General features: G+C 38.0%; 1 protein-coding gene across 1 annotated transcript in view; it reads left to right on the forward strand.

The window, feature by feature from the left end:
* The first annotated feature begins 11,295 nt into the window (after positions 1-11,295).
* LOC106092424 (nose resistant to fluoxetine protein 6) overlaps positions 11,296-23,525 on the forward strand; it is a 103,554-nt gene continuing 91,324 nt past the window's right edge. Inside the window, exon 1 of the mRNA XM_059367442.1 lies at positions 11,296-11,838. Within this exon, the coding sequence (XP_059223425.1) occupies positions 11,580-11,838 (259 nt within the window). The 5' untranslated portion in view covers positions 11,296-11,579. The remainder of the gene's footprint in view (positions 11,839-23,525) is intronic.

Raw genomic sequence — 23,525 nt, forward strand, 5'->3', positions numbered from 1 at the left:
CTGGACGATATTCAACAAAAAGATGAAGAGGTCTAGTAAGCTTCTCGTGACAGCAATGAACCCCACACAGATTTGACCTCAATGTGGCAGACTGCGTGGTGCTCACAGCTATTTCGTGCCGGGGTTAATTAACATCGTCAGGTGCTATGGGTGGCGGTTGGTCTCCGCGAACGGCTTTCACTCGATAGCTGTTCACCGTCTCCGCTATCGTATTCTCGTGAAAGTTATCCAGACCTCTGCATCCTCCTCTCTTTATTTTTTCCACTTTGCTATGCAAATTTGAACATTCCACTAAGGAACAGGGTCACCGTAGCACAATAGTGGCTCCTTCAAGAAACCAATGGCCAACATCCGCGCGTGTTTCCAGGTTAGAGGCGGCTGGAGCCTAATGTTGGATCTGGACGAAATTCAACAAAAAGATGAAGAGGTCTATCAATTTTGATGAAATTTGAAGCAGTGAGTTTTGATGGACTACTACACCTTTGTGTTTAATATCGTCCAGATCGGACCTTAATTGTAGAGGTCTATCAAAAATTACATTTTTAAATTTCATCAAAATCGGATGAAAAGTGCTCTATATCGGCAAATCGGTCTATAAGGCAGCTATAATCAAATAAGGTCTCATCTAGACGATATTCAATAAAGTGGCACTGTTTCAAATGAAAAGTACGAATTTTATGGGCTCAATACTCTATATCGGGAGATCGGTCTATATGGCAGCTATATCCAAAAATAATCCGATCTGGACCATATTTAACAAGAAAGGGCAGGGATCTACCAAAACTCACTGTGCCAAATTTCATCATCGGATGAAAAATACTCCTCTTTTGAGCTCAATACTCTATATCGGAGGAACGGTATATATGGCAGCTATATCTAAATATGATCCGATTTGGACCACATTCAACAAAAAGGTGTAGAAGTCTACCAGAACTCAATGTGCCAAATTTCATCGAAATCGTTTGAAAATTTCACTTTTTGTAGGCTCAATTCGCTGTATCGGGAGTTCGGTCTATATGTCAGCTATATCCAAATATTGTCTATTATAGATCTGGACTACATTTAATAGGAATGGGTAGGGGTCTATCAGAACTCATTGTGCCAATTTTCACTGAAATCGGGTAATAAATGGACCTTTTATGGCCTTAATATCCTATTTCGGGAGATTGGGCGGTGGATCTATAGGACAGCTATATTCAAAAATGGTCCGTCCTGCACCACACTTCACAGAAATGGGTAAGGGTCTATCAGAATTCACTGTGCCAAATTTCATCGAAATTGGATGAAAAATGACCAATTTATTGCCTCACGACTGTCTCAAGCCTGGCGATCGGTCTGTATAGAGGGGTTATAAAGGGTGATTTTTTTGAGGTTAGGATTTTCATGCATTAGTATTTGACAGATCACGTGGGATTTCAGACATGGTGTCAAAGAGAAAGATGCTCAGTATGCTTTGACATTTCATCATGAATAGACTTACTAACGAGCAACGCTTGCAAATCATTGAATTTTATTACCAAAATCAGTGTTCGGTTCGAAATTTTGACAAATTTTGTTCAGCGATGAGGCTCATTTCTGGTTGAATGGCTACGTAAATAAGCAAAACTGCCGCATTTGGAGTGAAGAGCAACCAGAAGCCGTTCAAGAACTGCCCATGCATCCCGAAAAATGCACTGTTTGGTGTGGTTTGTACGCTGGTGGAATCATTGGACCGTATTTTTTCAAAGATGCTGTTGGACGCAACGTTACGGTGAATGAACACATTTCGAACCGAACACTGATTTTGGTAATAAAATTCAATGATTTGCAAGCGTTGCTCGTTAGTAAGTCTATTCATGATGAAATGTCAAAGCATACTGAGCATCTTTCTCTTTGACACCATGTCTGAAATCCCACGTGATCTGTCAAATACTAATGCATGAAAATCCTAACCTCAAAAAAATCACCCTTTATAAATAAATTCCGATTTTATGAGATCAAAAGGTCAAGTTTATATACAAAGAATACGAAATCATCGAAAATTGTTTTGGAAAATGTTTTTATACCCAAGATATCTGCAAAATTATAAATACCTAATTTTTGGGTATATATGGGCAAATACCCGGGTATTTACCCAATTTACCTGGTAAATACCTTTTGGGTATTTACCCATCGCCCATCTCTAAACATAACCCATGCGGTTGGGGCACTGGACTGGCAACCCGCACCCGGAAAACTATAAGGATTACTCTAAGCAACAAGTAAAAGAGTGCTAAGTTCAGCCAGGCCGAATCTTGTATACCCTCCACCATGGATCACATTTGTCGAGTTCTTTGCCCGTTATCTTTTTTAAGCAAACAAAGAATAATGGATAAGAATTGCTATGTTATTGGGGCTATATCAAATTATGGGCGAATTCGGACCATAAATCAACTGAATGTTGGAGACCATAATAGAAGTCATTTTGTAAAATTTCAGCCAATTCAGATAAGAATTGCGCCCTTTAGGGGCTTAAGAAGTAAAAGAGAGGCAGATTGGCTAATATGGAAGTTGTATTAGACTATAGACATATTCCGACCATATTTGACACGTATGTTGAAGGTCATGGGAGAAGCCGTTGTACAACATTTCAAACAAATCGGATAAGAAATTCACACTCTAGAGACTTGAGAAGTGTAATCGGGAGATCGGTATATATAGGAGCTATATCAGGTTATGAACCGATTTAGACCGTACTTGGCATAGTTGTTGCAAGACAAAATAAAATGCAAAATTTCAGGCAATTCCGATAATAATTGAGCCCCCTAGAAGCTCAAGAAGTCAAGTTACTAGATTGGTTTATATGGCAGCTATATCAGGTTAAGAACCGATTTTAACCATACTGATCTCAAAATCTCAAAACGACACATGCAAAATTTCTGCCAAATCGGATAAGAATTGCGCCCTCTACTGACTCGAGAGGGCCCTCTACCAAAATCGATTTATACGGCAGCCAGGGAGGTAGCTAGGGGGGGGGACCTCGAGACCGAGCCCCACCACCCAAAAACTTTAAACTAAATTTTTTTAAAACAAAAAATTTCAGCAACATTTTTTAAAATGACAAATTGTCATATTTATAATATTCTACAAAGACAACATTTTGCTGAGGCTAGGGCCGCCTTAAACATTCTCTAAAGACAAAACTTTAGCAAGGGACGAATAACAACATTTTCCAAAAAATTTTTCCATAGACAACCCATTACGCCTGACCCTCGATTCTGTTGCCGATTTTCGACAAACCAACTTTCCACCAAAACATGACGGGAAAATTGTTGTTACTGGTTTCAGTTGTCCAGGAAGCCACTGTAGCCCAGAGGTTAGCATGTCCGCCTATGACGTTAAACGCCTGGGTACTTGGCGCAGTTGTTGAGAGTCACAACAGAACACTATAGGCAAAATTTCAGCCAAATCGGATAAAATTCGCGGCTTGTTAGGGCTCAAGAAGTCAAATCGGGACATCGGTTTATATGGGGGCTATATAAGTTTATTGACCGATTTGGACCGTATTTGGCACAGTTGTTGGGAGTCATAACAAAACACTAAATGCACAACTTTAGCCAAATCGAAAAAAAATTGCCACTTCCAGGGGCTCAAGAAGTCAAATCGGGAGATCGGTTTATATGGGACCTATATCAAGTTATACACAGATTTATACCGTACTTGGCACAGTTCTTGGAAGTCATAACAGAACACCATGTACAAAATTTCAGCCTAATCGGATGAAAATTGTGGCTCCCAGAGGCTCAAGAAATCAAATCGGGAGATCGGTTTATATGGGAGCTATATCAGGTTATAGGACGATTTAAACCGTACTTAGCACTGTTGTTGGGAGTCATTACAGAATAATATGTTAAAAATTTTAGCCAATCGGACAAAACTTGCCCCTTCCAGGGGCTCAAGAAGTCAAATTGGGAGATCGGTTTATATGGGACCTATATCAAGTTATACACATATTTAAACCGTACTTGACACAGTTTTCATAACAGAACACCTTGTACGAAATTTCAGCCAAATCGGATGAAAACTGCGGCTTCCAGGGGCTCAAGAAGTTAAATCGGGAGATTGGTTTAAATGGGAGCTATATCAGATTAAAGACCGATTTGTACTGTACTCGGCTCCCTTGTTGCGAGTCATAACATAATACTATGTGCAAAATTTCAACCAAATCGGACAAAAATTGCGGCTCCCAGAGGCTCAAGAAGTTAAATCGGGAGATGGGTTTATATGGGAGCTATATCTAAATCTGAACCGATATAGCCCATTCGCAATCCCCAACGACCTACGCCAATAGTAGGTTAGGTTGAAAGCAGGGTGCAGATATTAATGCGCCCCATGCCATTATGGACATACAACTAAGCCAGTAATCGGCTTGTTGTGCGCTCTAAAAACCATAAAGTAACCTCTAAAAAGAAAATTTTAAGTTAGGAATTCCGTGCTACCTACAAAATCCTTCATTGTTTTCAATACCACTCCCCTAAGTTGGTTCATGTCTGTTATTGTGTCTTCACCTAAGTGCCGGTATCTGTTAGACACGAAAGCCGGGTAGTGACAAAGGAAATGCTTCAACGTCTCATCATCTTCCCCGCATGCCCAACACATGACAACACTTGCCGCACCAATTTTACATAAGTGAGCTCGTAGTCCTATGTGTCCCGTTATGATACCAATAGCTATATTGACCTCCTTCTTACTTTTTTTATCATAAACAATGGGAGTACCCTAATAAATTATTCTACAAAAAATAATCGTAAACAATTAAAATCGTGTTAAGTTCGGCCGTAATAGCCTCGTCTTCTCAAGATCTGGATCCCCCCATAGGATTTTTGCCGTCCTACCGACCTTTTTGATGTTCCACAATGTTGCATGCTCATTCGTCACCCACTCCCTTAACTCGGTCTGCGTCGACCCGAAAGTCTTCGGGTTAACCATGTTTATTGACGGCATTCGTCGTCTGCCCTTTCATTTCCCCTTTCTCCGTTATGGCCCGGCACCCAAACGATGCGGATTTTCCCATCCTCAGAGAAGGCGTTAATCTCCTTCTTACGCTGCAAGACTGTTCGTGACTTTACCATCCTGGTTGTAATCGCCCTTATGGCAAGTTTAATGTCGGTAAAGATGTTCACACTCTACGCCCTCGCGTTAGTACCACACCACTTCACGCATTCCTTGATCGCCCGGATCTCCGCCTGCAGGACCGTATTATGGTCAGGCAGTCTAAAACAGATCTCAGTTCCTGGATTCTCAATGTATATCCCCAGGCCCACTCTGTCCTCTAGCTTTGATCCATCCAGATGGCAATACTAGGGTTTCGTCAATCCAAGACTGTGCCGATGGCAGCAGTGCCTCGCACTCGACTTCAAGGTTCATCTCAGGCATCCGATCGGAAACCTTTTCCCTTCCTTCCAGGTTTCCTATTGTCGCCTCGATTATACCGATGGGGGTTTTGCCATCCTCGGAGAAGGCGTTAATCTCTTCTTACACTGCAAGACTGTTTGTGATCTTACCGTCCTGGTTGTTATTGTCCTTATGGCAATTTTACTGTCGGTAAAGATGTTCACACTCTACGCGTTAGCACCACACCACTCCACGCATTCCTTGATCGCCCGGATCTCCGCCTGCAGGACCGTATTATGGTCAGGCAGTCAAAAACAGATCTCAGTCCCTGGGTTCTCAATGTAAACCACCAGGCCCACTCTATTATCTAGCTTTGATCCATCCGTGTAACATGATCATCCAGATGGAAGGACCGTATTATGGTCAGGCAGTCAAAAACAGATCTCAGTCCCTGGGTTCTCAATGTAAACCCCCAGGCCCACTCTGTTCTCTAGCTTTGATCCATCGGTGTAACATGATCTTCCAGATGGCAATCATCCCATCGCTTTAAGTCTCATAGCGATGGGAGAATGGATTTTATTAAGTTGCAGCAATCTTTAATCCATTTCTATTTTTGTATTGAATTAAGGAACTAATATCGTTAATTCAAGTTTGCTTATCCTTGGGTTTTAAATGCAAAAAACCTTGATTTTAGAATTCATTTCTTTGTTTTAAGGATTCATGATTTTTTATTTAAAACGTCGTCTACTTGGTGTATATCCACACCAGGATATGCTAGGACGCAATCCTTGTTTATAAGTTGCATATCTTTGGCTCGAAATGATTACCAAAATCCTAAAATTAAGGACAAAATCTTTAAGTTTGAGTAAACTTTTTTTGAGTGTAATGTCTACAAATAGGTTATTGACCTAAACAGGTCCACCAGAAGCTGACATATTTCCGCGGTTTGATTGAAATTTGCCATGTTTAGGCCATAGGTAAACTTCAACATCCATATCACATACGGATATGCCATTTTGAATTCCTAAGCATATACAAGTCTTAATTTTTATTCGATTGTGTGGAGATTTGGTACTTCGTTTTACACTAATAGCCTCCAAAATCCACTCAGAATAGAAAACCAATAGGTTCGATAAGACGTCAGAAGCCTCTTTAATTGACGATTTGATTCTTCAAAAGTAACCTCGAGTGTGTAGCAAAGTTCTTTACATTTTTTGAGCAAGATCGCTGGTGATGGGTATCCAAAATTCGGCCTGACCATATTCAGTGCGTTTTCATTTGTTTTAATTTAATAAATGCACAATTGTTAAATAATATAATGCGGGTGATATAAAATATATTATAATAAGTTTATTAACATTAAGTAATGTTAATAAACTTATTATATAATTTAAAATAAATTTTGATCAACAGCATCATTTGTGCGATTACTTTTAAAGCACCCGTCTGATGTTGTTGGGACAAAAAACGTTAGTGATTTATTATTTGTTGAAATATAAAAACCGTTATCAAAAATTAATGTTGATAGAATTTAAACAATAACACAGAAGACATTAGGCACATATTTGGCATAGCAAAGATTTATGCCCACAACAAGTCTTAGATCTAAAAGAAGTTGTCTTATGCTAAGTTAGATTGTAGAGTGTTATCCTGCAATCAGACTCATTTAGAGATTTTAGTCCATTGTGATAGCAAGACGCGTGGTAACTATGAGCACCACACAGGCTGGAACTTGTGTGGTGTCCATCGTTACCATGGGAAACTTAGCTGAAAGCTACCGGGTGCTTCCACAGGTTGCGGATGGTTGAATGCTCCGTGCTAATGCGGAGTAGCTGCAAATGCGGCCGCCGGCAGTCATCGATTTTCGAGAGGAGAGTCTCAGTGAGGAGTCAGGCGGCCCTGACTCTAACTTAAATACAGAGTGCCAATGATACTCGAGATGACAAGTCGAGTTATTGGCGCCTTCAAACAACCAATGGCCAACATCAGCGTCTGTTCCCAGGTTAGGGGCCAAATCGGATGAGAATTGCGCCCTCTAGAGGCTCAGTAGTCAAGATCCCACAACGGTTTTAGGGCAGCTATATCAGGTTATTTACCGATTTGCGTCATACTTAGCACAGTTATTGAAAGTCATAACAAAACACCTCATGCAAAATTTCAGCCAAATCGAATGAGAATTTTGCCCTCCAGCGGCTCAAGAAGTCAAGATCCAAGATCGGTTCATATGACAGCTATACCAGATTATGAACCGATTTGAACCATACTAACACAGTTGTAGGAAGTGATACCAAAACACCACGTGCAAAATTTCAGTCAAATCGGATGAGAATTGCGCCCTCTAGAAGCTGAAGAAGTCAAGACTCATGATCGGCTTATATGGCGGCTATATCAGGTTATGAATCTATTTTAACCATACTTAGCACAGTTGTTGGAAGTGATACCAAAACATCACGTGCAAAATTTCAGTCAAATCGGAGGAGAATTGCGCCCTCTAGAGGCTCAAGAAGTCAAGACCCAAGATCGGTTTATATGGCAGGTAAATCAAAACGTCGACCGATTTGACCCATTTACAATCCCAACCGTCCTACACGAATAAAAAGTATTTGTGCAACATTTCAAGCGCCCAGCTTCGAAAGTTAGCGTGCTTCCACAGACAGACGGACGGACCGACAGACGGACAGACGGGCGGACATGGCTAGATCGACTTAAAATGACATGACGATCAGGACTATATATACTTTATGGGGTCTGAGACGCATATTTCGAGGTGTTACAAACAGAATGACGAAATAAGAAATAAGTATACCCCCATCCCATGGTGGAGGGTATAAAAAGACAGATGTCCTCCCTCCTGTTCTCATCTTCCTCGTCTCCGTTCAGTCTATCAGCATGTTTTCCGCTCAGAGACGTTTGATTTAGCCAACGATTGCAAAGCAGTAGACCAATCCTTTTGCCACAGGCAGTTAGATACATTATCGCCAAATCTCACCTCCTGCCACAACTATTGTACTGCTGTGAAATACCCAATAAATAGCTTTTTTGGGTATTTATAATTATGCATATATATTGGGTATAAAAACTTTTTCCAAACAATTTTTGATGATTTCGTATTCTTTGTATATAAACCTGACCTTCTGATATATAGCCGCTATATAGACCGATCACCAGACTTAAAGTCTGGAGGCAATTAATTGGTAATTTTTTAAGTATTTCGATGAAATTTGGCACAGTTAGTTCTAATAGACCCCTACCCATTTCAATGAAGCGTGGTTCAGATCGGACTATATTTGGATATAGCTGCCCTATAGACCGACTACCCGATCTCCCGATATAGGGATTGAGGCTATAAAATATCTATTTATTGCCCGAATTCGATGAAATTTGGCACAGTGTGTTCTGGTAGAACCCTAGCCATTTCTGTTAAATGAGGTTCAGATCGGTCCATATTTCAAGATAGCTGCCATATATACCGATCTCCCTGTAATTTGGCACAGTGCATTCTGGTAGAACTCTAGCCATTCCTGTTAAATGAGGTTCAGATCGGTCCATATTTCAAGATAGCTGCCATATATACCGATCTCCCTGTATAGTGTAATAAGCCCATAAAAGAAATCATTTTTTATCCAATTTCGATGAAATTTGGCACAGCGAGTTCTGGTGCCCCTCTAAACCTTTTTGTTGAATATCGTCCAGATCGGACCATATTTAGATATAACTGCCATATAGACCGATCTACCGATATAGAGTTTTGAGTCCATAAAAGAAGCATTTTTCATCCGATTTTGATGAAATTTAAAACTGAGTTTTTAATGGACCTCTACACCTTTGTGTCGAACATCGTCCAGATGTCCCATAAAAGGAGCATTTTTCATCCGATTTTGATGAAATTTGGAAAAAGTTAGTTTTAACGGACCTCTACACCTTTGTGTCGAACATCGTCCAGAGTGGACCATATTTGAGTATAGCTGCCATTTAGACCGATCTCTCGATATAGAGTATTGAGACCATAAAGGGAGCATTTTTCATTCGATTTTGATGAAATTTGGAAAAGTGAGTTTTAATGGACTGCTATATAGACCGATCTCCCTATATAGAGTATTGAGCCTATAAAAGGATCATTTTTCATCCGATTTTGATGAAATTTGAAACAGTGAGTTTTAATAGACCTCTACACCTTTTTTTGAATACCGTCCAGATCGTACCATATTTGGATATAGCTACCATATAGACCGATCTTTGGAAAATGCTTATTGTGCGAGGCTGACATTATAAATATTTTGAACGGAAGAGTAGTATTGGACTGGAAAAATCTTACTGTTATATCAAAACGGCTATTAAATATCGACAATATTTAATAAATGAATATATTTATGCATTAGTATTTTAATATGCTTCCCAGCAGACATTTTAAAGCAAATAACTGATTTTTCAGCAGTCAGCCTGATATTCTAAAATTACAAACATTATGCTATGCCAGCAGAACTATTGGTAAAACAGCAACAAAATTAACAGTCAGCAGACCATGTTTGCTGACTGTTCGTAGCCTTTTATCTCTCATCTGCCGGAATAATCTCGAGACGAGGTGTATCATTCCCTAAAACTGGGCCTCAGGGTTAAAATTAATTCGAACCAGTCGCGGCCCACTTGCCCATTTTTAAAATCAAAATTTGCTATTGGAAAGTTGAGCTGGCAAACTATTGATAATCGCAACATTTGATATTTATAATAATAAATATCGATAATATCGATACTATAATTTCCCATCACCTACATTTCAAACGAAAATGAGAAGTAAAAATTAGGAGATCGATTTATATAGAAGCAATATTAATGCAGAGGTAGAGCTGGCAAAATATCGATGACGGAAAATTAATGATTTTCGATATTTCTAATAATAAATATCGATACTATCGATATTTATTATTTGAAATATCGAACGTTGCAACTATCGATAGTTTGCCAGCTCTTTGCAGAGGCCGAATACATAAATTTAAAAAGTCAGTTGGAAGTGCAGATAGAAATCATTGTACAAAATTTTAGCCTAAGCCGATGGAAGCTACGCCTTCTATTGGCTAGTACTATGTTCGTTTTTCACCGTTGAAAATCCATTGTTTTCACGATTACTTTTTTGAAACATTACGAAAATAACAATTTTTTTAAAATTTTACCATAAGTAATGAGAGAATGTCCTACTGAACCAAATCAGCAGATTTTTTTGCTTTAAAATCTATTGTCTAAAACAAAAATGACGAAAATATAGCGAAAAACTTATATAGTACCTCCTTACCTTATCCTTACCTACCTTATAGACGCAATATATTTTACAGGATACATTCAGTTCATCATGATCAATTTAAATTTTTGTAAAATATAACTTTGCCCATAGTATCGATAGAAAAAATACAAATCGATATTCAGATAATCGATATTTTTCGGGCTCTATTGGAAACCCTTTAACTTCATAATAAAGCTAGCCTGATAAGCTAAAGCTTATTTTATAATAAAGTTAGTGGCTATAAGATTAATATCAACGCCATAAATTTCTTCTTTCTAAAAAAAACACATCCGAAATAAATTCAATTTCATAGATTTTTTTAGAAAATTTAGTTTTAATTACATTTTGCATGAAACTCAACACATTTTTAGGGGAAAATTATGTTTTCCCTAACCATGTGCAGTGCCACCTGTACAATGAGAGCGAACAATGTACAGGTGGCATCACTTTATTTTAAAAATGGTTGTGGGAGTTGCTTCAACATGTTGATGTGTATTTTGTTGCTGGCTCATTCGTTTGTACCCAGAAAAAAACTATCAAAACACAACATGTTGCTGAAGCATTCAATTACTAAAAAAAACAAGTTTCAATGAATAAAGCAAAATTAAGCAACAAATGCCAAGAAAAAGATTCAAAGTTTTTAGCAAAAACACATTGAGAACAGTTGCATTCGAAATATCAACGCGTTCGGTAAAAATAAAAACAAAACACGGAAAATTTTGAAAAAAATTGTCTTTACAATAATAATCGATTGATTCATAAATACAAATTGTTTAAAAGTTAAAAAAATAAACTAAAAAAATTTAAGTGAAAGATATTTTAGTAAAAGTGTGAACACATATAGCGTCCATTTGACAAAATATAATTTCACTACCGAAAACTTGAATTGGAAACAGCGTCATTTAGTTTTTCTATTTTTGCCTTTGAAACAAAAGTATTATAACTTGTGAAAATGCCAAGATATCGATATGGTCGCAATTTATCAATTTCTATATGTCTATGGTTTGCCCTGCTTGCAACTGCAACTTCAGATCCTGTCTTTCAAAAAGTCCAAGAACAAAAATCGACTTTGGAAACAACCGGCTATTTGACAACACATGAATTGCAGCTCTTTCGTGAAAGTTTACAATTCATTAAGGATGAAAGTTGTCGCAGAGCTTTAAATGCAACGCTGCAAGGACTTTTGAGCAATGCACAATGGGCTGTGTCGAGTAAGTAAAACTCACTGCCTTTGAATACTTTAAAGAACAATCTAAAAACATGGGTATATATAATAAAGGAATAATAAAACAAAGCGCATCTGCCTTTTAAGAATGCATAACCATAGGCTTAAAGAAAGTGTTATATTGACATTTAGCAAATAGCTGTTAAAATAAACGTTAGATTGCAAGCTAAATAAACAAAAAAAAAAACACAAAACTGTTCCCTTACCACAATACGACAGACCATATTCACACTTCGTTTAAAATATATATGTATATAAATAACTTTTAAAAACTGCACAAAAAATTAGAAACATTTTTTTCAAATTGAAATAGAACAGAAAATGATTTTCATGGAAAATTTGGCTTAAATTTTGCAAAATCATAATTTTTGCTGAAAATTTGTCAATTGTTTCTCTAAGAAAATTTTGAGAAAATTTATTTTTTATTAATTTGCTGATGAAATTTTACTTATAGCAAATATAAGAATGGTTTAAAGAAAAGCATTAGCAAAAAAATGGAAATAGTTTTTTTTTTTACAAAATTTCGCTAAAATTTTACTTTAAAAAGTTTTGCAAAAACTTTACTCATAAAAATTTTGTCAAATTTTCTTTAAGTTATCTCTAAAAAATTTGTTAAAATTAAATTTCTAAAAATTTTTATAAAATTTTTATTTTTAAGAAAATTTTGTTAAAATTTTATTTTTAAGAAAATTTTGTAAAAATTTTATTTTTAAGAAAATTTTGTAAAAATTTTATTGTTAAGAAAATTTTGTATACAAATCTAGCCGAAGAGGACCCGCTACGTGGCGCCTTCTTTAACTCTCTAATAATGTGGATATCGAATTCGTGTTACTGTAGCCTATGTCAGCCTATGACGTTCAGTTTAGGGGGTGCTTTAGGGCGTATCCCCAAACATTTGGCTGCAAAATTGGATATCAAATTCGTTTTCAACACTCATAGAGGAGTTTTCTGAAAATAGCGAACACTGAATATACGTAGATAATTTTGCTGCTATTGTAGCAGTAGTTCTGCTATTACAGCAGTGGTGCTGCAGTTTCAGAGTGGCAGGCTCACTGCTGAAAAGTCTGTTGCTTGTTTGATGTTAGAAGAAAAAATAGAACACATGTGTGTCTCAGTGGATGATCATAATCACCACTGAATGTATACATTCCATAACCTTTTTTCTTTAAATTTAGGTACAAAAGGCCATGCCAGTTATGTGCACATTAGTAGAGCAATAACACAAAAATGCGAGATAGCCCAGCCACATTTCGAAATTTATACCAATGGTTAGATCAGGTAGCTTCTTTACAGTAATATTCAAAAATCTAAAATCATCTCTTTCAACAAAATGTCTAAAAAACCGCAGTAATAAGTCTGCTTGAGGTATACGATATCTCACCTGGTTTTTGGAATTCGATTTTTCGATTTTTAATTTTTATTTTTTGAAATTTGGGCCAAGATTGGTTTCGTATTTTGTGATTTACGGAGGCATTTGTGGTTCGATTAATTTTGATGCATGATTTGGATTGGTGATGCAGTATGCGTCAACATATGATAATTCAGTTAAAAGTTTTGGAAGTCAAATTAAATTTTTCAATTTTTTAAATTTTATAAAAAAGTTTTTATTTTAAATCTATTTAAATATGATCATCAACTGCTTCGGACGACAGAGCAGTTTGACCACGTTAAGATATTCTCAAACGGCGCCAATATGTGTTAGTGAAGCAGAATAACAGTAAAAAAAGTTGTTGATGTTCTCGCCAGGAGTCAGGCGTTTTCTGTTATAGGAGAACATTCTAACTCAAGACATATTAACCAAGGTAGTGTACAGCAAACAGCTGAGTAAAATTTTTTCTCACCAAATGCTCGATCTGTTAACGAGTTTTGGTTTTTTGTGTGCATTATAGTTAAGAATTATAACACACGCCCTCAAAACCAGAGTTGCACTAAATATTTATTTTGACAGATAATCGCCTAAATTTTTTGTTGTTGGCCAACTGCTACTACCTGTTAAATTTATTTCGTTCTCACCTATGCACCAGTGTTGTCATGTTTATAAATTCACAAAAGCTGAAACTAATTCTACGATTTATCGCCACTCCTATGGGTGACCACCTTTATGGTGGTGACCTATTACGGATGCTGACTGAGAAGGGATTTGAACCCATCTGCTACGCAGACGATGTTATAATACTTCTAAGAGGTAAGGATCCGAACGAGCTATGCAGAAGGGCCGAAAGGGTCTTGCATATGACATATGACTGGTCTAAACCCAGGGGTCTCAATGTTAACCCAGAGAAGACTGAAATATGCCTGTTCACGAGGAAGACGAAGGTGGGCCAATTTAACGCACCACGTTTCCTGAATAAGACAATTTCGATATCTGACAAGGTCAAATACTTAGGTATTATCTGGGATAGGGAACTGAATTGGAAGTGTCACATTCAGGAGCGTACTGAGAAGGCTCACAGATGTTGGGCACTTTGTAGACGGGCCGTAGGCTCGAAATGGGGCCTGAATCATAGGATAGTTCACTGGCTCTACAGGAGCGTGATTAGACCAATACTTACTTACGCCTCAGTAGTTTGGTGGACTATGGAGAAAAAGTGCAACATAAGGACCATACAACAGGTCCAGAGAACATGTTGTCTTGGCATAGGCGGAGCGATGAGGACCACGCCCACTAGGGCACTGGAGACTATTCTAGATATCCAACCCATTGACATACAGATTAAGTGTGAGACAGCCACTGCGGCTATGAGACTTAAGGCGATGGGAGAATGGATTGAGGATGGGAGCAGCTCATACCATCGCGGTATAATCGAGGTGACGATAGAAAACCTGGAAGGAAGGGAAGAGGTTTCCGATCGGATACCTGATATGAACCTTGAATTCGAATGCGAGGCACTGCTGCCATCGGCACAGTCTTGGATTGACGGAACCCTAGTGTTGCCATTTGGAAGATCATGTTACACGGATGGATCAAAGCTAGAGGATAGAGTGGGCCTGGGGGTTTACATTGAGAACCCAGGGACTGGGATCTGTTTTAGACTGCCTGATCATAATATGGTCCTGCAGGCGGAGATACGGGCGCTTAAGGAATGCATGAAGTGGTGTGGTGCTAACGCGAGGACGTCGAGTGTGAACATCTTTACCGACAGTAAAATTGCCATAAGGGCAATAACAACCAGCACGGTAAGGTCACGAACAGCGTTGCGGTGTAAGAAGGAGATTAACGCCTTCTCGGAGGATGGCAAAATTCGCATCGTTTAGGTGCCGGGCCATAACGGAGTAAGGAGAAATGAAAGGGCAAACGATTTGGCGGTGAAGGCCAGAGGACTGCCGCCAATAAACTTGGTCAACCCGAAACTTTTCGGGTCGACGCAGTCCGAGTTAAATGAGTGGGCGACGTATGCGCATGGAAAATTGTGGATCAACGAAGCGGTCGGTAGGACGGTGAAAATTCTATGGGGGATCCAGATCGTTAGAAGACGAGGCTATTACTGAAAGGAAGCAAGAAGGAGGTCAGTATAGCTATTGGTATCATAACGGGACACATAGGACTACGAGCTCACTTACGTGAAATCGGTGCGGCAAGTGTTGGCATGTGTAGGGCATGCGGGGAAGATGATGAGACGTTGGAACATTTCCTTTATGATTGCCCGGCTTTCGCGTCCAGCAGATACCGGCACTTAGGTGGAGACGCAATATCAGACATGAGGGCGTAATTCTTACAATTTGCACAATGATTTCTACTATGGTCTCCAACATTCAATTCAATTATGGTCCGAATCGGGCGAAATTTTGCACAAATATGGTTGCCCAAAAAGTAATTGCGGATTTTTTAAAAGAGAGTAAATCCATTTTTAATAAAACTTAGAATGAACTTTAATCAAATATACTTTTTTTACACTTTTTTTCTAAAGCAAGCTAAAAGTAACAGCTGATAACTGACAGAAGAAAGAGTGAAATTACAGAGTCACAAGCTGTGAAAAAATTGTCAACGCCGACTATATTAAAAATCCGCAATTACTTTTTGGGCAACCCAATACTTCTTATTAATGTGGGTCGGTTGGGATTGTAAATGGGCCATATTGGTTCTTGTTTTGATATAGCTGTCATATAAACCGAACTCGGATCTTGACATCTTGAGCCAGTAGAGGGCGCAATTCTTATCCGAATTGGCTGAAATTTTGGGTGATGTATTTTGTTATGATTCCCAACAGCTGTACTAAGTATGGTATAAATCGGTCCATTAACTCATATAGCTGTCACATCAACCGATTAGGGGTCTTGACTTATTTAGCCTCTAGAGGGCGCAATTCCTATCCGATTTAGATGAAAGTGTATGTACAGTGTTGTATTTTGTCTCGCAACAACTGTGTCAAGTATGGTCTAAATCGATTCATAATCTGATATAGCTCTCATATCAACCGATCTCCCGATTATACTTCTGGAGTGACTACAAGGCGCAATTCTTATTCGATTTGGCTGAAATTTTGCACAACGACTTCTCTCACCTTCAACATAGGTGTTAAATATGGTCTGAATCGGTCTATAGCCTGATACAGCTCCCATATAAACCGATGCGATTTTACTTCTTGAGACCCCAAAGGCCCCAATTCTTATCTGAGTTGGCTGAAATTTTATCTGAGTTGGCTGAAATTTTTTTCAAATCAAGTATGGTCCGAATCGGACCACAACTTCATATAGCTCTAATAGCATATCAATTCTTATCCATTATCTTTTGTTTGCCTAAAAAGAGACACCGGGCAAATAACTCGACATATGTGATACATGGTGGAGGATATCTAAGATTCGGCCTGGCCAAACTTAGCACGAGTTTACCTATTTTCTTCACTAAGGGTATGTTAACTAAAAGTGAGACTCCCTTCAACTAGTCTTCAAAAAGTGTTAATGTGTTAAGTTTGCCAATTCATTAATTGTAGAAAATCATCACCATCATCAGCAGGGTGTGTAAATAATATCAGTGAATTGAAAATAAACATGCCAAGAAAAGTTGACCATCCCAAAAAACGAACGTGGCTAGTTTTATTTGTAATTGAAAAATATTCATATATTATTTATTATTAGTAATGAAAAGCGTTAATTAGTCTTCTACATTTACTTTGTCTAAGTGCAAAAATTATAATTAAAGTGTTAATAGGAGAATATCCAAAATGTCTTCTTCACATGCAATTCAGCGTGAGTAAGACTTTTTTCCGACTAAAAGTAACACGTGTCTTGGCATATGTCTACCTGTTTTAACAGCAAATGAAGAATAAAAAATTCTCAGGGACAATAAGAAAATTTGGAATAAAAATTAAATTTGTAGAGAATATTTCTTAAAAATAAAAAAAATGTTTTTTTTTTTACTGCTTGCCGAACCAGGCCCGCTCCGCTGCTCCATCTTTAACTCTTTAATATCTTTTAAGGGTGGGGGACACTTCGCCCGCCCTGAATGTGTATTTCGGATTCGTGCCACTGTAGCCTATGACCGCCTATGAAGCTAAAAGTATGCGTTCGAATCCTGGCGAGAACATCGAACAAAATTTAAAGCGGTGGTTATGCCCTCTTAATACTGGCGACGTTTGTGAGGTACCATGCCTTGCATGGTCATGTAGAAAATTCTCCCCAAAGAGGTGAGAGCATTGCGGCACGCCGTTTGGACTCTTCTATAAAAAAGGTCACTTATCATTGAGTTTAAACTTAAATCGATAAGCACTCATTGATGTGTGAGAAGTTTGCTCCTGCTCGGTTCCTGGGCAAATTTTCGCTCTACCCCCAAATACCTTTCCTTCGAGTCCTATATTACTGTGTTGGTAAATATTTCCGGTTTAGGGGGTAATTCGAGGGTGGGTCGGCCACTCAGACACTGGGCCCTTAAAGTAAATATAAGATTCGTGCTCTACTTTCAAATATTGGGTTGCCCAAAAAGTAATTGCGGATTTTTCATATAGTAGGCGTTGACAAATTTTTTCACAGCGTGTGACTCTGTAATTGCATTCTTTCTTCTGTCAGTTATCAGCTGTTACTTTTAGCTTGCTTTAGAAAAAAAGTGTAAAAAAGTATATTTGATTAATGTTCATTCTAAGTTTTATTAAAAATGCATTTACTTTCTTTTAAAAAATCCGCAATTACTTTTTGGGCAACCCAATACATTTAATATGAGACCCATAAAGGCATGTTCGGGAAATAAGTTCTGTTTGAGGGTGGGGTGGAGCCCGGGGCCTTTGTCCCGAAAATTAATATCAATTTCCCGAAAATCAATAAATTTCCTCCCCAAATAGCTTTTATAAAATAGGGAGGTATTTTGGGGTGGGGCGGCTACCCAAACACATGGCTATTGGATATCAAATTCGTTTTTTTCTCTCAAGCACCTTTCGTTTTAGCTGTATATTGTGGTGATTGGTCTAAATATCCATTTTACGGTTTTTTAACGGCCTCCGAATCACCCGTCCCCAACAATAGAAACCATGTTTGTTTTTGGTGCCATGGTCTGTAAATATGAACCGTTTGTAGGGTTTTTGGGGCTGAAGTGGGCACTCGCACTTTGCCCTGAAAATGGATATCGAATTCGTCCTTTACTCCCAAATACCGTTTATTTGAGCTCCATATTGTCATAATCGGAAATGAGGTTCAGTTTAGGGGATGCCTTAGGGCGTACCCCAAACATTTGGCTCCAAAATTGGATATAAAATTCATTTTCTACTCTCAAATACCTTTCATTTGAGTCCCATATTGTCATAATGGGTCAATTAAACAATTTGACGTATTTTTAGGAGGAAAAGTGCCACCTATACTTAAGCACAAATTTTAATGTCATATTCGTAATCTACTTCCAAATGCCTTTCATTTGAGTCCCATATAGCTATTGGGGCAACCTCCCATTACTTGGACTTAATTTTTTATGCCATATTTGTAATCTACTTGCGAATACTTTTCATTTGAGTCCCACATTGACATGAACATCGAATATATCGGTTTAGAGGAGTTTTGGGCTTGGGAAGGCCCGTGGGTACTTGGATCCAAATTTTAAAGCGATATTCGTTTTCTAGTCTCCAATACCTTTGATTTCATACCCATATTGTGCCTATTGGTCCATTTCTGGTTTTGGGCACTTGGATCCAAATTTCCAAAAATCCAAATTTTAAAGCGATATTCGTTTTCTAGTCTCCAATACCTTTGATTTGATACCCATATTGTGCCTATCGCCCCATTTTTGGTTTTTGGGCGGTTTTTCTTGGGGTAAGGGGAGGGTCCGCCCTCATCCGATATCTAAAAATTTATATACCCTATGTTTCTTGCCAGACAAATCATCACAATCTGGGAAAATGTTAAGAAAATCGGCTCAGCCGTTTTGATTCAGGGCAACAAACAAACAAATTGAGTCCCATTTAGTCATGATGGGTCATATGACCATTTGAGGCGTTTTTAGGGACTGGCGTGACCCCCTATACTTTGATTTGATTTTGTATGCCAGAATCGTAATCGACTTCAGAATAGCTTTCATTTGAGCCCCAAATTGACATGAATGTCCAAAATGTCTGTTTGAGGGAGTTTTGGGGTTTGGGCGGCCTGATGGGTACTTAGACTCAAATATTCGTATTCTACTCTTTAATATTGGGTTGCCCAAAAAGTAATTGCGGATTTTTCATATAGTCGGCGTTGACAAATTTTTTCACAGCTTGTGACTCTGTAATTGCATTCTTTCTTCTGTCAGTTATCAGCTGCTACTTTTAGCTGGTTTATAAAAAAAAGTGTAAAAAAAGTATATTTGATTAAAGTTCATTCTAAGTTTTATTAAAAATGCATTTATTTTCTTTTAAAAAATCCGCAATTACTTTTTGGGCAACCAATTACCTTTCATTTGATACCCATATTGTTCCGATCGGTTGACTTTTGATTTTATATGGTGTATTTGGCAAAGGGGGAGGGTCCGCCCCCCCTTCCGATATTAAAAAAGTATATAACCTATGTTTCCTTCCATACCAACCTACACAATCTGTGAAAATTTCAAGGTAATCGGCTCAGGCGTTTTTGAATCTATCCGGAGCAAACATACAAACACAAATTGATTTTTATATACAAGAGAAGATATGTAAAAGGGAGTTAAGTTCGGCAGGGCCGAATCGTATAAGCCCTTCACCATGGATATCATGTATTATATTCTTCAGCAGATACTAACAAGTAAAAGCGTGCTAAGTTCTGCCAGACTTAACCGATTGAAAGCATATCTATCAGAAATGCGCCCTCTAGACGTTCAAGAAGTAAAATCAGCAGATCGGTTTACATGGGAGCGACATTTGCTTATGGACTGATTGGACCATATATAGCACGTATGTTAGAGGTTATGGAGACAGTTACTGCCAAATCGGTTAAAAATCAAGCCCAATATCGTCTGCGCCTCTAGAGAGCGCATTTCTTACCCGATTTTGTACAACGGCTTCTCCCATGAACTTAAACATACGTATAAAATATAATCAGAATCGGTCTATAGCCTGAAACAGCTACTATATAAACCTATCTCCCGATTTTCCTTCTTGAGCCCCTTAAGGGCGCAATTCTTATCTGAATTGGCACAAATTTTACACTATGACTTTCACATTTAATTCAATTATGGAACGAATCGGACCATAACAAGAGCATAGCAATTCTTATCCATAATCCTTTGTTTGCCTTAAAAGGGATACCGTGCAAAGAACTCGACAAAATGTGATCCATGGTAGAGGGTATACAAGATACGGCACGCTTTTACTTGTTTTCATTAGCATCTTTTTGCACCTTAGTCATTACACTTTGATTAAAATGAAGGTGGCTTATGATAGCATAGTAGGCAAATGAAGCCACGTTCGTTTCTTAATTCTTTTGTTTCTTTCACTTGTGCTTTAATTGAATGTCTTTTCTTTGATATAGATTGAATCTTAGATATAGCATTGATCCAAGGCCATACATATGCATGGTCACAATGGGATAGGTGTGAAATAATACCCTTGTTGTATGTGTGCGTCAAGTAGATGCTAAATTATATCGTGCTAAAATAATAAAATTTGGTCAAACTTGTATTTTATCTCAGAAATATATGCCAAACTTTTGCTATCAATTAGTATTAGATCGAGCTATTGCATTCAAGCGAGAAATTAGAACTAGGCCGAATCGTTTTTGTCAATAAAAATTGCATGATGCTGCAAAGTTCGGTTGGAAAATGTGGCTAAAACCTTCAAAATGCTTAAGCGTGAACTACCACTAAAAATTTTTTTTGCAAGAAGGGTTTCTGCCCTCCTAAAAACGGTCAAGTCATTTAAAATACCGAAAATAAGCGGGTTCTATGGGTTTCGAACTTAAATCATGCAAGGAGGTTTCCATAGGAGGTTTCCTAGTTTTTGCTGGGTACCTATTTATAACCCAAAATGAGAAATTTCGGACTCATTAATTATGTAGATAAAACCTTCAAAATACCTTTAACGCGGGCGGTAGCCTTTTTTGGGCTGTACCGAAACTTAACTGATATGGCCAGTTTAAAATACTGAGGATTCTGGTATGATAGTGTCTACCAAATTGCAGGCTCTATTTTATAAGTTTAGAAAAACCATAGCAGAACATATTGGCGACCTATACAAACATTGTTAGCCTGCTCTTTTTAAGTTTTGCCTAACTGAACTACACTCATAGAAAGATGTCAGTAGAAACAGCAAAAATGTTTGCTGAAACAACAGAAACTGAAACTGCTGAAAACTGAACAGCAGCAATTTTTTGCTAAAACAGCAAACATAAACTGTTGTTTTCGTATAGTAAAAAAGATGAATGCAGCCAAAAAAATGCCACAAATTTTTTAAAAATTTTTATATAACATCTTATCTTTAAATTGGAAATGTATAAACGCACATTTTTTCAAAATCGAAAATTGCCAAAATTCTGAAATTGGTAAAGATACGTAAATTTTTTTTTTTAAATTGTGGTTGCTGTTGGGTGCAGGAACTGACCCATCTAGAATCCGTTTTAGTGCCTTGTTGCATTTGATGGTTTCTATATTTAAAGAAAAAAACGTTGTGCAACATTTAGGCAAGATTGGTCAAAAAATGCGATTGAAATTGCTCTAGAAGTGAAAATCGGGCGTTATACATGTATGACAGCTATATCTAAATATGAACCAATTTCTATGAAATTAATCGATAATGTCGAGAGTCAAGAAGGAATCCTTCCTGCCACATTTTGAAAGAATCGTTTAACAAATGACCATTTTATTGCATTATTACTCCAAATCGGACGAACATATATATGGGAGCTATGTCCAAATCTGAACCGATTTCTATAAAATCCACTTGTAATGTCGGGCGTCATAAGAAAATCCTTCCTGCTAAATTTCGAGAGAATCGGTTAAAAAATGACCATTTTATTGCAGTATTACTGCAAATCGAACGAACATATATATGGGAGCTATATCCAAATATGAACCGATTTTTTTCAATTTCAATAGGCTTTGTCTCTAAGACCGAAAAACATGCCCATACCAAATTTGAAGACGATCGGATGAAAATTACGATCTGTAGTTTGTACACAAATTAACATGAACAGACGGACAGACAGGCAGATAGACATAGCTAAAGATCGGTTTATATGGGAGTTATATCAGGTTATAGACCGATTCGGACCGTACTTGATACAGTTGTTGTAAGTCTTAACAAATCACCACGTGCAAGATTTTAGCCAAATCGGACAAAAAATGCGGCTTCCAGGGGCTCACGAAGTCAAATCGGGAGATCGGTTTATATGGGAGCTATATCCGGTTATAGATCGGTTTGGACCTACTTGCCACAGTTGTTGGAAGTATTAACAGAACACTACATTCAAATTTTCAGCAAAATCGGACAATAATTGCTGCTTACAGATGACAGGAGTCATCTGGGGAGATCGGGAGATCGGCTTATATGGGAGCTATATCAGGTTATAGTCCGATTTTGACCGTACTTGGCACGGTTGTTGGAAGTCATAACAGAACACTATGTGCACAATTTCAGCCAATTCGTACAAAAATTGCGGCTTGTAAGGGCTCATCGAGAGATCGGTTTATATAGGAACTATATCAGGTTATAGAGCGATTCGGACCGTACATAACACAGTTACTGGAAGTCATAACAAAGCACTACATGCTCAATTTCAGCCAAATTGGACAAAAATTGCGGCTTTCAAGGCTCAAGTAGTCAAATCGAGAGATTGGTTTATATGGGAGCTATTTACATCAGGTTATAGACCGATTCGGACTGCACCTGGCTCATTTGTTGGAATTTATAACAGAATATCACATGCAAAATTTCAGCCAAATCGGACAAAAATTGCGGCTTGTAAGGACTCAAGAAGTCAAATCGGGATATCGGTTTATATAGGAGCTATATAATAGACTGATTTGGACAGTATTTGGCACAGCTATTGGAAGTCGTAATAGAACAACACATGCAAAATTGTAGCCAAAATAGCGGCTTCCAAGGGCTCAAGAAGTCAAATCAGGATATCGGTTTATATGGGAATTATATCTCAATTTTAACCGATATGGCTCATTTTCAATTCTCCACATCCTAATACATCCTGACCCTCCCCCTTACGCCAAATATACCACACAAAATCAAAAGTAGACCGATTGGAACAATATGGGTATCAAATGAAAGGTATTGGAGAGTGGAATGCGAATGTGAG

The sequence above is a fragment of the Stomoxys calcitrans genome, chromosome 4 (assembly GCF_963082655.1).
Source record: "Stomoxys calcitrans chromosome 4, idStoCalc2.1, whole genome shotgun sequence".
Classification (NCBI taxonomy): Eukaryota; Metazoa; Arthropoda; class Insecta; order Diptera; family Muscidae; genus Stomoxys; species Stomoxys calcitrans.